General features: G+C 51.6%; 1 protein-coding gene across 2 annotated transcripts in view; it reads left to right on the plus strand.

Moving 5' to 3' along the window:
- Positions 1–16,533, plus strand: part of LOC140402904 (uncharacterized) — a 64,435-nt gene that overhangs the window by 10,220 nt on the left and 37,682 nt on the right. For both annotated transcript variants that reach the window (XR_011938182.1, XM_072490538.1), the window contains exon 2: positions 10,722–11,354. Coding sequence is in view for 1 of the 2 variants with exons in the window: in XM_072490538.1 (XP_072346639.1) it covers positions 10,722–11,354 (633 nt within the window). In the remaining variant the exon portion in view is untranslated. The remainder of the gene's footprint in view (positions 1–10,721; positions 11,355–16,533) is intronic.

Genomic DNA, 16,533 nt, shown 5'->3' on the forward strand with positions numbered 1-16,533 from the left:
ATTCCACCAACCTTTGTGTCGTCTGCAAACTTACTAATCAGACCAGTTACATTTTCCTCTAAGTCATTTATATATACTACAAACAGCAAAGGTCCCAGCACTGATCCCTGCGGAACACCACTGGTCACAGGCCTCCAATTAGAAAAGCATCCCTCCATTGCTACTCTCTGCCTTCTGTGACCTAGCCAGTTCTGTATCCACCTTGCCAGCTCACCCCTGATCCCGTGTGACTTCACCTTTTGTACTGGTCTACCATGAGGGACCTTGTCAAAGGCCTTACTGAAGTCCATATAGACAACAGCAGCAACATTGGGCAGCACGGTAGCATTGTGGATAGCACAATTGCTTCACAGCTCCAGGGTCCCAGGTTCGATTCCGGCTTGGGTCACTGTCTGTGCGGAGTCTGCACATCCTCCCCGTGTGTGCGTGGGTTTCCTCCGGGTGCTCCGGTTTCCTCCCATAGTCCAAAGATGTGCAGGTTAGGTGGATTGGCCGTGATAAATTGCCCTTAGTGTCCAAAATTGCCCTTAGTGTTGGTAGGGTTACTGGGTTATGGGGATAGGGTGGAGGTGTTGACCTTGGGTAGGGTGCTCTTTCCAAGAGCCGGTGCAGACTCGATGGGCCGAATGGCCTCCTGCACTGTAAATTCTGTGATAATCTATGATAACATCCACTGCCCTACCTGTATCAATCATCTTTGTGACCTCTTCGAATAACTCTTATCAAGTTAGTGAGACACGACCTCCCATTCACAAAACCATGCTGCCTCTCACAAATACGTCCATTTGCTTCCAAATGGGAGTAGATCCTGTCTCGACGAATTCTCTCCAGTAATTTCCCTACCACTGACGTAAGGCTCACCAGCCTGTAGTTCCATGTGTTATCCTTGCTACCCTTCTTAAACAGAGGAACAACATTGGCTATTCTCCAGTGCACTGGGACATCACCTGAAGACAGTGAGGATCCAAAGATTTCTGTCAAGGCCTCAGCAATTTCCTCTCTAGCCTCCTTCAGTATTCTGGGGTAGATCCCATCAGGCCCTGGGGACTTAGCTACCTTAATATTTATCATGATGCCCAGCACCTCGTCTTTTTGGATCTCAATGTGACCCAGACAATCTACACCCCCTTCTCCAGACTCAACATCTACCAATTCCTTCTCTTTGGTGAATACTGATGCAAAGTATTCATTGAGTACCTCGCCCATTTCCTCTGGCTCCACACATAGATTCCCTTGCCTATCCTTCAGTGGGCCAACCCTTTCCCTGGCTACCCTCTTTCTTTTTATGTACGTGTAAAAAGCCTTGGGATTTTCCTTAACCCTATTCGCCAATGACATTTTGTGGCCCCTTCTAGCCCTCCTGACTCCTTGCTTAAGTTCCTTCCTACTTTCCTTATATTCCACACAGGCTTCGTCTGTTCCCAGCCTTTTAGCCCTGACAAATGCCTCCTTTTTGTTTTTGACGAGGCCTACAATATCTCTCGTTATCCAAGGTTCCCGAAAATTGCCGTATTTATCCTTCTTCCTCACAGGAACATGCCGGTCCTGTATTCCTTTCAACTGACACTTGAAAGCCTCCCACATGTCAGATGTTGATTTGCCCTCAAACATCCACCCCCAATCTAGGTTCTTCAGTTCCTGCCTAATATTGTTATAATTAGCCTTCCCCCAATTTAGTACATTCATCCTCGGACCACTCTTATCCTTGTCCACCAGTACTTTAAAACTTACTGAATTGTGGTCACTGTTACCGAAATGCTCCCCTACTGAAACATCTACCACCTGGCCGGGCTCATTCCCCAATACCAGGTCCAGTACCGCCCCTTCCCTAGTTGGACTGTCTACATATTGTTTTAAGAAGCCCTCCTGGATGCTCCTTACAAACTCTGCCCCGTCTAAGCCCCTGGCACTAAGTGAGTCCCAGTCAATATTGGGGAAGTTGAAGTCTCCCATCACCACAATACTGTTGTTTTTACTCTTTTCCAAAATCTGTCTACCTATCTGCTCCTCTATCTCCCGCTGGCTGTTGGGAGGCCTGTAGTAAACCCCCAACATTGTGACTGCACCCTTCTTATTCCTGATCTCTACCCATATAGCCTTGCTGCCCTCTGAGGTGTCCTCCCGTAGTGCAGCTTTGATATTCTCCCTAACCAGTAGCGCAACTCCGCCACCCGATTTACATCCCCCTCTATCCCGCCTGAAACATCTAAATCATGGAACGTTTAGCTGCCAATCCTGCCCTTCCCTCAACCAGGTTTCTGTAATGGCAACAACATCATAGATCCAAGTACTAATCGAAGCTCTAAGTTCATCTGCCTTACCCGTAATAATACTTGCATTAAAACATATGCACTTCAGGCCACCAGACCCGCTGTGTTCAGCAACTTCTCCCTGTCTGCTCTGCCTCAGAGCCATACTGGCCCTATTCCCTAGTTCTCCCTCAATGCTCTCACCTTCTGACCTATTGCTCCCGTGCCCACCCCCCTGCCATACTAGTTTAAACCCTCCCGTGTGACACTAGCAAACCTCGCGGCCAGGATATTTATGCCTCTCCAGTTTAGATGCAACCCGTCCTTATATAGGTCACACCTGCCCCGGAAGAGCTCCCAGTGGTCCAGATAACGCAAACCCTCCCTCCTACACCAACTGTTTAGCCACGTGTTTAGCTGCTGTATCTTCCTATTTCTAGCCTCACTGGCACGTGGCACAGGGAGTAATCCCGAGATTACAACTCTTGAGGTCCTGCCTTTTAACTTTCTGCCTAGCTCCCTGAACTCCTGCTGCAGGACCTCATGCCCCTTCCTGCCTATGTCGTTCGTACCAATATGTACAACGACCTCTGCCTGTTTGCCCTCCCCCTTCAGGATGCCATCTACCCGTTCGGAGACATCCTGGACCCTGGCACCAGGAAGGCAACATACCATCCTGGAGTCTCTTTCACGTCCACAGAAGCGCCTATCTGTGCCCCTGACTATAGAGTCCCCTATGACTATTGCTCTTCTGCGCTTTGACCCTCCCTTCTGAACATCAGAGCCAGCCGTGGTGCCACTGCTCTGGCTGCTGCTGTTTTCCCCTGATAGGCTAATCCCCCCCGACAGTATCCAAAGGGGTATACCTGTTCGAGAGGGGGACAACCACAGGGGATTCCTGCACTGACTGCCTGCCCTTTCTGGTGGTCACCCATTTCTCTGCCTGCACCTTGGGTGTGACCACATTTATATAACTGCGATCTATGACGCTTTCCGCCACCTGCATGCTCCTAAGTGCATCCAACTGCTGCTCCAACCGAACCATGCGGTGTGTGAGGAGCTGCAGTTGGGTGCACTTTCTGCCGATTAAGCCATCCGGGACGCTAGAAGCCTCCCGGACCTGCCACATCTCACAGTCAGAGCACTGCACCCCTCTAACTGACATTGCGTCAATTAATTAGTAAATTAAATTTAAACGTTTTTTTAAAAGTTACTGTTAACTATATGTTTCCTAGCACTAGATTTCTAATATAAATGTGAAAGCTAAATACAGTCCTCTCCGATTTCTGGCTTCGATACCCCTCTAAATGATAATTAACTAATTATGTTTAATTAGTTTACCAATGCTTAATTTTTTTAATTTAGTGTAGATTCCCAACCAGCCAATCAGGTCGCCGCTTTTCTGTGATGTCACTTCAGTTTCCGCCCCCCCCCACACACAATTTGAAAAGGTAATAAAAGTAAAAATGAGTAAAAATCACTTACTTACCTTCCGAGGGTCTCAGATGCTCTCAGGTTCTCTCCCTGCTGATTAAAAGTTACAGGCCAGAAGAAAGAGAGAGAACAAAACAGTAGGGAAAAGCACCTTCTCCCACTCTGCACCGAATTACCTCACTGCACCAAATTACCAAGTTCCAAATTCCCACTCTGGATGTGTCTCACTCAGGCTGTGTCTCTTTGACCTGCGCAAAGCCGTCCGGAACACAATCCTCAATCCTGGAGGACAAGCAACCTGGCATCTACATTCAACAGGGAGATTGGCCTGTAGAATCCACACAGTTCCAGGTTCTTGTCCCGCTTAAGAATCAGCGAAATCATTGCCTGTGACATCGTCGGGGGCAGCACCCCTCTTTCCCTTGCCTCATTGAACATCCTCATCAACACCGGCCCCAATATCCCAGATAACTTTTTATAGAACTCCACTGGGTATCCGTCCAGCCCCGGGGCCCTTACCCGCCTGCATGGCCTTCAAGCCCTCTACTATCTCTTCCAACCCAATTGGGGCCCCCAGCCCTTCTACCCGCTCTCCGTCCACCGTTGGGAAATTCAGCCCCTCCAAGAAGCGCGTCATCCCCTCCAGCCGTGTAGGGGGTTCCGACCTGTACAGCCTGCTATAAAAATTAAACGCCTTACTGAATCTCCAACCAGGTTCCCATCTCCGTCCTTTACTTTCCCTATCTCCCTAGCTGCCTCCCTCTTCCTAAGCTGCTGTGCAAGCATTCTGCTGGCCTTCTCCCCATGCCCATAGATCGCCCCCCTCGCCTTTCTCAGCTGCTCCACTGCCCTCCCTGTGGTCAACAAGCTAAACTCCGCCTGCAGTCTCCGCCGTTCCTTCAGGAGCCCTGCCTCTGGGGTATCCGCTTACCTCCTATCGATCGGTAATATCTCCTTCACCAGTCTGTCCGTCTCTGCCCTGTCCACCTTCTCCCTATGAGCCCGGATCGAGATCAGGTCCCCCCTTACCACCGCCTTCAGTGCTTCCCAAACCACCGCTGCCGAAGGTTCATCCGTATCATTGACCTGCAGGTAGTTCTGAATGCATTTCCTCAGCTGCTCGCACACCCCTTCGTCCGCCAAAAGTCCCACATCTAACCACCAGTGCGGGCGCTGGTTACTGTCTTTACTAACCTGCAGATTAACCCAGTGTGGAGCATGGTCTGAGATTGTGATCGCCGAGTACCCCGTGTCCACCACCCCAGCCAGTAAGGCCCTGCTCAAAGTAAAGAAATCAATCCGGGAGTACACTTTATGCACGTGTGAGTAGAAGGAGAACTCCTTCACCCTCGGCTGCCCAAATCTCCATGGATCCAGCCCCCCATCTGCTCCACGAATCCCCTCAGTTCCTTTGCCCTTGCTGGCACCCTGCCCGTTTTCGAGTTTGACCGGTCCAAGCCAGGGTCAATAACTTTGTTAAAGTCCCCTCCCATGACCGACCTGTGCGAGTCCAGGTCCGGTATCTTCCCCAGGATCCTCTTTATAAACTCCACATCATCCCAATTTGGCACGCACACATTTACTAATATCACCTGCACCCCTCCTGTTTCCCACTGACCATAATGTACTGATCTCTCACATCCGAGACTATTCTACCCACTTCAAACACCACCCGCTTATTGATCAGGATCGCGACCCCTCTAGTCTTTGAATCCAGTCCCGAGTGAAAGACCTGACTGACCCAGCCTTTCCTCAATCTAATCTGGTCAGTTTCTCTAAGGTGCGTCTCCTGCAACATTACCACGTCCGCCTTCAGTCCCCTAAGATGCACGAACACACGTGCCCTTTTGACCGGCCCATTTAACCCTCGAACATTCCAGGTGATCAGCCGAGTTGGGGGGCTCATTGCCTGCCCCCCCCCCCCCCCCCGCTCCGCCGATCCGTCATCCCCATTTTTAGGCCCTCCACCAGCCCGTGATCCGCGCCACGACCGGCCCGCCCCCATCAAGCCCCCGACCTCCTCTCTGTCCCTCAGCCCAAGTCCCTCCCTCGCCAGCAGAACATTCCCCCCCCCCCCCAGTAACAACACTCTGTAACCCAATCCCTTTCTCAAACCAAACATGTGCACAATCCCCACTGCGTGTCCGTGAGCTAGCCCGCCCAGCTACCTTGGTGGCCCCCATCCCCGGCGCCAGATAGTCTCCCACCTATTGTTCCCCCCCCCAAACAAACTCCAACATCAAACAATCCCCAAACAATTGCCCAACAGAAAACACCAAAAACTAGCACACCTCCATCCCCCCAACAGTGCAAATGAAAACCTAAACTCACTCCGCTTCTACTGCTGGTTCCAAGCAAAACGAGAAATATTTTACAAAAACAGAAACACGAACGTTGCAGCCAAATTCAAAAGGTCTCAGTCCTTCGTCAGCCCTTTCTTGCAAAGTCCAACGCGTCCTCAGGCGACTCGAAAGTGCTGATCCTCATGCGTGACCCAGAGACGGGCTGGGTATAACAGTCCAAACTTCACCTTTTTCTTGAAACGGATCGCCCTGATCGGGTTGAAGCCGGCTCTCCTCCTGGCCACCTCCACGCTCAGGTCTTGGTAAACCCGCAGGATGCTATTGTCCCACTTACAGCTCCGTGTCTGCCCACTGCAGAATACGCTCCTTATCCGAGACCCTGTGGAATCTCACCACCATAGCCCTCGGGGTGGGGGTGGGGGTGGGGGTGGGGGGGGTCTCCCATTCGCGACTTTCTCGCGAGTGCTCTGTGAGCCCTGTCCACCTCCAAGGGCCGGGAGAATGCCCCCTCCCCCAGCAGCTTCTCAAACATGTCCGCGATGCATGCCCCAGCGTCCGCTCCTTCGGACCCCTCCGGGAGCCCGACAATTCTGAGGTTCAGCCGGCGGGACCTATTCTCTCGGTCCTCCACCTTCTGCAGGAGCTTCTTCTGCTGGTCTCACAGCATCCCCACCTCCAGCTCCACCGCAGTCTGATGCTCCTCCTGCTCAGCCGTCCCCTTCTCCACCTTGTGGATCGCCCGATCCTGGACTTCCAACCTGAGCTCCAACTGCTCAATCAACGCTTTTATCAAACGGGACCAAGCAGTCCCGTTTCTGCGTAGCAAAGCCTTCCTGAATGACTTGCATCAGCTGCTCCATAGACTGCTGGGTCGACAAGCCAGAGGTCCGACCCTCCGCCATGCTGTCCCCTGTTGCAACTACAGCCAAAGTCTTCTCTGTCTTTTTGTTTCTGCCCTTACGAACACTTCTAGTATTTTTCTCCATGCACCGAAGTGGGAATTCAGTAGAGAATTGCCTCTAACATCCGTTCTACAAGTCAAGTCCGTTAAAAGATCGGGGAGACAGGTCCAAAAGTCCGACCAGAGCAGGAGCCACCGAATGTGCGACTTACTCCTTCATAGCCGCCTCCGGAAGCATTAAGGGACAATTTAGCATGGCCAATCCACCTAACCTGCACATCTTTGGACACTAAGGGACAATTTAGCACGGCCAATCCACCTAACCTGCACATCTTTGGACACTAAGGGACAATTTAGCACGGCCAATCCACCTAACCTGCACATCTTTGGACACTAAGGGACAATTTAGCACGGCCAATCCACCTAACCTGCACATCTTTGGACACTAAGGGACAATTTAGCACGGTCATTCCACCTAACCTGCACATCTTTGGACACTAAGGGACAATTTAGCACGGCCAATCCACCCAACCTGCACATCTTTGGACACTAAGGGACATTTTAACACGGCCAATCCACCTAACCTGCACATCTTTGGACACTAAGGGACAATTTAGCACGGCTAATCCACCTAACCTGCACATCTTTGGACACTAAGGGGCAATTTAACACGGCCAATCCACCTAACCTGCACATCTTTGGACACTAAGGGACAATTTAGCACGGTCAATCCACCTAACCTGCACATCTTTGGACACTAAGGGACAATTTAACACGGTCAATCCACCTAACCTGCACATCTTTGGACACTAAGGGACAATTTAGCACGTCCAATCCACCTAACCTGCACATCTTTGGACACTAAGGGACAGTTTAGCACGGCCAATCCACCTAACCTGCACATCTTTGGACACTAAGGGACAATTTAGCGCGGCCAATCCACCTAACCTGCACATCTTTGGACACTAAGGGACAATTTAACACGGCCAATCCACCTAACCTGTACATCTTTGGACACTAAGGGACAATTTAGCACGGCCAATCCACCTAACCTGTACATCTTTGGACACTAAGGGACAATTTAACACGGCCAATCCACCCAACCTGCACATCTTTGGACACTAAGGGACAATTTAGCACGGTCAATCCACCTAACCTGCACATCTTTGGACACTAAGGGACAATTTAACACGGTCAATCCACCTAACCTGCACATCTTTGGACACTAAGGGGCAATTTAACATGGCCAATCCACCTAACCTGCACATCTTTGGACACTAAGGGACAATTTAGCACGGTCAATCCACCTAACCTGCACATCTTTGGACACTAAGGGACAATTTAGCACGGCCAATCCACCTAACCTGCACATCTTTGGACACTAAGGGGCAATTTAACACGGCCAATCCACCTAACCTGCACATCTTTGGACACTAAGGGACAATTTAACACGGCCAATCCACCTAACCCGCACATCTTTGGACACTAAGGGGCAATTTAACACGGCCAATCCACCTAACCCGCACATCTTTGGACACTAAGGGACAATTTAGCACGGTCAATCCACCTAACCCGCACATCTTTGGACACTAAGGAGCAATTTAACACGGCCAATCCACCTAACCTGCACATCTTTGGACACTAAGGGGCAATTTAACACGGCCAATCCACCTAACCCGCACATCTTTGGACACTCAGGGGCAATTTAACACGGCCAATCCACCTAACCTGCACATCTTTGGACACTAAGGGACAATTTAGCACGGTCAATCCACCTAACCTGCACATCTTTGGACACTAAGGGACAATTTAACACGGCCAATCCACCTAACCTGCACATCTTTGGACACTAAGGGACAATTTAGCACGGCCAATCCACCTAACCCGCACATCTTTGGACACTAAGGGACAATTTAACATGGCCAATCCACCTAACCTGCACATCTTTGGACATTAAGGGACAATTTAGCATGGCCAATCCACCTAACCCGCACATCTTTGGACACTAAGGGACAATTTAACACGGCCAATCCACCTAACCTGCACATCTTTGGACACTAAGGGACAATTTAACACGGCCAATCCACCTAACCTGCACATCTTTGGACACTAAGGGACAATTTAGCACGGCCAATCCACCTAACCTGCACATCTTTGGACACTAAGGGACAATTTAGCACGGCCAATCCACCTAACCCGCACATCTTTGGACACTAAGGGACAATTTAGCACGGCCAATCCACCTAACCCGCACATCTTTGGACACTAAGGGACAATTTAGCACGGCCAATCCACCTAACCTGCACATCTTACGAGACACATTGACGAAGGCCGGGCAGTGGATGTGGTGTATATGGATTTCAGTAAGGCATTTGATAAGGTTCCCCATGGTAGGCTCATTCAGAAAGTTAGGGGGCATGGGATACAGGGAAATTTGGCTGTCTGGATACAGAATTGGCTGGCCGAAAGAAAACAGCGAGTGGTAGTGGATGGAAAATATTCCGCCTGGAGGTCGGTGACCAATGGTGTCTCGCAGGATTCTGTTCTGGGACCTCTGCCCTTTGTGTTTTTTATAAATGACTTGGATGAGGAAGTGGAAGGGTGGGTGAGCGAGTTTGTCGATGGCACAAAGGTTGGTGCATTTAAGCGACTCTTGGTCAGGCACATGGACAGCAACGAATTGAAGTGGTGTAGGTTAGGTTGATCTTAGATTAGGATAAATGGTCGGCACAACATCGTGGGCCGAAGGGCCTGGACTGTTCTAAGTTCTATAATGTGGCGACGAGAATTACACACAGTACTCCAGCTGTGGCATCACCAAAGTTCTACACAACTCCAACGTCACTGCCCTGCTTTTGTAATCTCTGCCTCGATTGATAAAAGCGAGTGTCCCTTTTTCACCAGCCTATTAGCCTGCCCTCTGCCTTCAGAGATCGAGGGACAAACACGCCAAGGTCCCTTTGTTCCTCGGAACTTCCCAGTGTCAGGCCGTTCGTTGAATGCTTCCTTGTCAAATTACTCCTTCCAAAATTGATCACCTCCCACTTTTCAGGGTTGGTTCCATCTCCATTTTCCTGCCCATTTGACCATCTCGTCTGTATCTTCCTGTGACCCAAGACCCTCACCTCACTGTTAACCACCCGGACAATCTTTGTGTCATCCGCAAACTTACTGATCCTACTCCCCACATGGTCATCGATGTTGTTTGTATAAATGACAAACAAGAGGGGGCCCAGCACAGATCCCTGGGGTACCCCACTGGTCACTGGCTTCCAGACACTAACGCAGCCGTCTGTCATCACCCTCTGTCTCCTACGGCTAATCCAATTTTAAATCCACCTTATCAAGTTACCCTGTATCCCATGTGTATTTGCCTCTCTTATAAGTCTCCCATGTGGAACCTTGTCAAAGGCTTTACTGAAATCCATATAAACTACATCCACCGCATTATCCTCATCTGCACACCTGATAATATCCTCAAATAATTCAATCAAATTTGTTGGGCATGACCTCCCTCTGATAAAGCCATGCTGACTACTCCTGATCAAACCTTGCCTCTCCAAGCGGAGATAGGTTCTCTCCTTCAGAAGTTTCTCCACCCCTGACGTGAGACTCAATGGTCTGTAGTCCCCTTGGCTTATCTGTGCAATGCTGGTTCCATCAGCTGTGATTGAGTGGCAGAGCAGACTCGATGGGCCGAATGGCCTGATTCTGCTCCTCTGGGAGGGGCTGGCATCTCGATCTTAATGGAGTCTCGGTGTATTCTGTGGACAGGCAGTGTGAGCGAGACCCCCCCACCCGTAACAGGTTGTAACTGTGAGCTCTCTCTTACAGGAGAGGCTGATGGATCGAGCAGCGAATTCGCAGGAGCCGGACACGGGCCAGGCCGGCGCGGAGTGGAGGCCGCAGCGCCCCTGGTGGCCGGAGCCGTCGGAGGGCCCGAAACGCTTCCGCTGCCCCGAGTGTGGCAAGGGCTTTGACCAGAACTCGCGGCTGAAGCTCCACCTGCGGGTCCACACGGGCGAGCGGCCCATGACCTGCGCCGAGTGCGGCAAAGGCTTCAGCAACTCGTCCAACCTGCGCAAGCACCAGCGCACCCACACCGGCGAGAAGCCCTTCAAGTGCCCCGCGTGCGGCAAGGAGTTCAGCCAGTCCTCCACCCTGGTGGCCCACCAGCGCACCCACACCGGCGAGAAGCCCTTCCGCTGCGCCGTCTGCGGCACGGACTTCAACAAGCAGTGCAACCTACGCAAGCACGAACGCACCCACACCGGCGAGAAGCCCTTCCGCTGCCCCGTCTGCGGCAAGGGATTCATCGACCCGTCCAGCCTCCGCAACCACAAGGGCACGCACATGGGCGAGAAGCCCTTCCGCTGCCCCGCCTGCCCCAAGGGCTTCAGCAACCCGTCCAGCCTCCGCAAGCACAGGAGGATCCACGCAGCAGAGGCCGGCAGCAGCCAAGACGGGGTAAGTGAGGCGTTGGCGGTCCTTTGACCCCTGGTGTTTGGGCACTGATTCCGGGCAGGGTGGGAGGGGTATCATTAGCAGGGGAGTCGCCCCCCCCCCCTGAAATGCACCAAGTCGTTTTATTGCACCTCCCGCTACCCGACAGGACGAGGGTAGCGAGTGGCAGGGGAACACTACCGTCTACAAGACGCAATTCGCCGAGGCTCCTTCGACAGCACCTTCCAAACCCGCCACCTGTACCATCTAGACGGGCGAGGGGGGCAGCAGACACACGGGGAACACCCCCTCCGAGCCGCTCGCCATCCCGACTCGGGAATACATCGGCCGTTCCTTCACTGTCGCCGGGTCGGAATCCCGGAACTCCCTCCCTAACAGCACTGTGGGTGTACCTACACCACACGGGGACTGCAGCGGGTTCAGGATGGCGGCTCACCCACCACCTCCTCAAGGGGTGATTCGGGATGGGCATCAAATGCCGGCCCAGCCGGCGACGCCCACATTAACAGGCTAAGAAAAATCTGATCCGAAAGCTTTCCGCAGCTGCCACCTTCGTTGAAGATAGATCTGGGATTATAGAGGCTTCATTAAGGAGCCTTGCAGTCAGAGGGAAGATCCAGTCTCGCCATCATCGTCGTGTTCGGGAAGAGATTCCTTTGTTCGAGTTTTTACCAATTGGAGACGCTTAAAGAGATTTTATTTGCTTGATTGAAGAGTCCACCCTTATCCAGTGTGATCGGCACCCCCCCCCCCCCCCCCCCCGAGCCCTGCCCTGGGGGACCTCTGCTTGTGGGTCACAGAGCCCCAGGGACCTAACAGCAGGAGAGTGACGTGCCGTCAGACTGCTGTTGGGACCCCAAGGCTAGAGACCTGATGTTTCAGTGCCCCACCTGCTACACGTGAGGCCACCGCCCAGTTCGGGCCCTCGGGCAGAGGGGGCGCGAGCAGGGAAGGCAACCCGCCGTGTACACACCCCCCCCCCCCCCCCCCCCAACGGCAAACCTCACAAAGTGTTTGCCAATCACGGAAAAGAGAGAAATGTCTCGTTCGACAGAACTGGTCGAGATTTCAATTATCTGCAGAATCTGGAGTTCATCGTCCGTTAGACACCAGCTCCTCTGGGAAACCTCCTTATGACAGTGTCGACATTTTGTTTCTGTTCACGACCCCTGCAAGTGACATTCAAGTAGGTCTTCCAATGGGGTGAAATGTTTTGTCTTTCCCGTAACACTGTGTGTCACTGAATACTATTGTAGTGACATGGCTCCCACCCCCTACCAAATGAATGACTCCAAAATTGCTCTCATTTAAAAAAAAAAACTTTTTTTTTTCAGTAACTGAAATTTCTAATGTCCAAAATCAGGGTTTATAAAAAACAATCAGCAGAAAAGATCATTAGACGTGTAATGGAAACAGAAAATGCTGGAAAGATACAACAAATCTGACAAGATCTGTGGAGAGAGAAACAGTTTTGTGTCTGTGTGACTCTTCTAAATGTGTCCGTGGGTTTTTTGGTGCCTTCAGTAGTTTTTTTGACTTGAAGCCTTAACCACACCTATGAGCATTGGGCTAGGAAGGTGATAATTCACACGGGCCCGAATGCTGCGGCCTCTCCGAATCCCCAGCGGGGAAACAGTCCGGCGTGCTCGCCTTCATTGGCCGGGGCATTGAGTATAAGAATTGGCAAGTCATGTTGCAGCTGTATAGAACCTTAGTTAGGCCACACTTGGAGTATAGTGTTCAATTCTGGTCGCCACACTACCAGAAGGATGTGGAGGCTTTAGAGAGGGTGCAGAAGAGATTTACCAGGATGTTGCCTGGTATGGAGGGCATTAGCTATGAGGAGCGGTTGAATAAACTCGGTTTGTTCTCACTGGAACAACGGAGGTTGAGGGGAGAATTGATAGAGGTCTACAAAATTATGAGGGGCATAGACAGAGTGGATAGTCAGAGGCTTTTCCCCGGGGTAGAGGGGTCAATTACTAGGGGGCATAGGTTTAAGGTGAGAGGGGCAAGATTTAGAGTAGATGTACGAGGCAAGTTTTTTACGCAGAGGGTAGCGGGTGCCTGGAACCCGCTACCGGAGGAGGTAGTGGAAGCAGGGACGATCGGGACATTTAAGGGGCATCTTGACAAATACATGAATAGGTTGGGAATAGAGGGATACGGACCCAGGAAGTGTAGAAGATTGTCGTTTTGTCGGGTAGTATGGTCGGCACGGGCTTGGAGGGCCGAAGGGCCTGTTCCTGTGCTGTACGTTTCTTTATTCTTTGTTCTCCCAACCCCGGGGCAGAGTGACTGCGGTGGGCGTTGGACTTGGGACGCACAGCCCAAAAGGTTGGGGTTATTTTCCTGGGAACCAAGAAGGCCGAGGGGGTGACTTAATTGAGGTGGACACAATTATGAGGGGAAGAGATAGAGTGCTCAGGGTAAAATTGTTTCCCCCGGTGGAGAATTCTAGAACCAGGGGACACAGATTCAGGATAAGAGGCAGAAGGTGTGGAGGGGACGTGAGGAAGAACTTTTTTGCGCAGAGGGGAGTGGGGTCTGGAATTCTCTGCCCGCGTTGGTGGTGGAGGCAGCTTCCCGACAGTCTTTTTCTTTTATATATAATATTTTATTGAGGTATTTGAAATTTTTTATAACAGTAGCAAAAATAATTTTAACATGGTAAAATAAACATTCCCCCCCGCCGCCCCCCCAGCCCAATCTTCACGCACTTCAACCGTACAACAATCCGCCCCCCCCCCCCCCCCGCCCTTCAGAATACTGCATCTGCCGACATTGTAATATTCCCCGAGAAAGTCGACGAACGGCTGCCCCCTCCGGGAGAACCCTGACATTGACCCTCTTAAGGTGACCGTTATGTTCTCGAGACCGAGAAACCCAGGTCTCTACACTCGGGGGCTTTGAGTCTCTCCCACAATAACAAGATCCATCTCCGGGCTGCCAGGGAGGCAAAGGCCAAGACGTCGGCCTCTTCCGACTCCTGAACTCCCGGATCTTCCGACACTCCAAGGATCGCCACCTCCGGACTCGGCACCACCCGTGTTTTTAGCACCGTGGCCATCGCCGTCGCAAAACCCTGCCAAAAACCCTCTGAGCTTCGGGCTTGCCCAAAACATGTGGACATGATTTGCTGACCCTAACGTCTTTTAAAAAGTACCTGGATCCGCACCTTGAGTGCTGTAAGCTCCAGGGCTGCGGACCGGGAGCAGGAAGGTGGGATTAGAAAGGACACCTGGGTGCCCTCGGGCTGGCATGGGGAAGATGGGCTGAATGGCTTCCTCCTGTGCTATAACCTTTCTATGATTGTATGGGTGGTGTGCTTGACCCAATCAGACACTGTTTATATATCATTGAATCATAGAATTTACAGAGCAGTCAGGAGGCCATTCGGCCCATCGAGTCTGCACCTGCTCTTGGAAAGAGCACCCTGCCCAAGCCCACACCTCCACCCTATCCCCATAACCCACTTACCCCACCCAACACTAAGGGCAATTTTGGACACTAAGAACAATTTATCATGGCCAATCCACCTAACCTGCACATCTTTGGACTGTGGGAGGAAACCGGAGCACCCGGAGGAAACCCACGCACACACGGGGAGGATGTGCAGACTCCGCACAGACAGTGACCCAAGCCGGGAATCGAACCTGGGACCCTCGGGCTGTGAAGCAACTGTGCTAACCACTACACTACCGTGCTGCCCGTTATATCGCCTGTAACCAATAGCCCAAGGGACTCCACAGCAGAACTATCAGGTTCAAACCTCACCCCAAGCCACAAAAGACAATTTGACAAAAAGACAAAGGCTCCCATCAACGAGGCGGAAGTGAGTTAAAGGAGAAGAGAGAGACCGAGACAAACTGGCAGAGAGGTGGAGAGGTTTAGGGAGGGATTCCAGAGCTGGAGGAGGTTACAGAGACAGGGAGGGGGTGTAGGGGCTGGAGGAGGTTACAGCGATAGGGAGGGGGTGTCGGGGCTGGAGGAGGTTACAGAGATAGGGAGGGGGTGTAGGGGCTGGAGGAGGTTACAGAGATAGGGAGGGGGTGTAGGGGCTGGAGGAGGTTACAGAGATAGGGAGGGGGTGGAGGGGCTGGAGGAGGTTACAGAGATAGGGAGGGGGTGGAGGGACTGGAGGAGGCTAAAGAGATTGGGAGGGGTGTCGAGTCTGGAGCAGGTTACAGTGATAGGGAGGGGGCATGGGGGCTGGAGGAGGTTACAGATAGGGAGGGGGTGTACGGGCTGGAGAAGATTACAGAGATAGGGAGGAGGGTGAGGAGAGACGATTCAATGGGATTGTTCTTCGAGCGGAGAAAGGTTGAGTGGGAGAGTTACTCGGAAATCACAAAAGGGTAGAATTCACAGGGAGATGGGGCTGGGGGGGAACTAATTGAACAAATCTTTCGAAGAGCCGATACGGGCACATCTTTGGACACTAAGGGACAATTTAGCACGGCCAATCCACCTAACCTGTACATCTTTGGACACTAAGGGACAATTTAGCACGGCCAATCCACCTAACCTGCACATCTTTGGACACTGAGGGACAATTTAGCACGGCCAATCCACCTAACCTGCACATCTTTGGACACTAAGGGACAATTTAGCCCGGCCAATCCACCTAACCTGCACATCTTTGGACACTAAGGGACAATTTAACACGGCCAATCCACCTAACCTGCACATCTTTGGACACTAAGGGACAATTTAGCACGGCCAATCCACCTAACCTGCACATCTTTGGACACTAAGGGACAATTTAGCCCGGCCAATCCACCTAACCTGCACATCTTTGGACACTAAGGGACAATTTAACACGGCCAATCCACCCAACCCGCACATCTTTGGACACTAAGGGACAATTTAGCACAGCCAATCCACCTAACCTGCACATCTTTGGACACTAAGGGACAATATAGCACGGTCAATCCACCTAACCCGAACATCTTTGGACACTAAGGGACAATTTAGCACGGCCAATCCACCTAACCTGCACATCTTTGGACACTAAGGGACAATATAGCACGGTCAATCCACCTAACCCGAACATCTTTGGACACTAAGGGACAATTTAGCACGGCCAATCCACCTAACCCGAACATCTTTGGACACTAAGGGACAATTTAGCTCGGCCAATCCACCTAACCTCCACATCTTTGGACACTAAGGGGCAGTT

Source organism: Scyliorhinus torazame, chromosome 26 (genome assembly GCF_047496885.1).
Source record: "Scyliorhinus torazame isolate Kashiwa2021f chromosome 26, sScyTor2.1, whole genome shotgun sequence".
In the NCBI taxonomy this organism is placed as follows: Eukaryota; Metazoa; Chordata; class Chondrichthyes; order Carcharhiniformes; family Scyliorhinidae; genus Scyliorhinus; species Scyliorhinus torazame.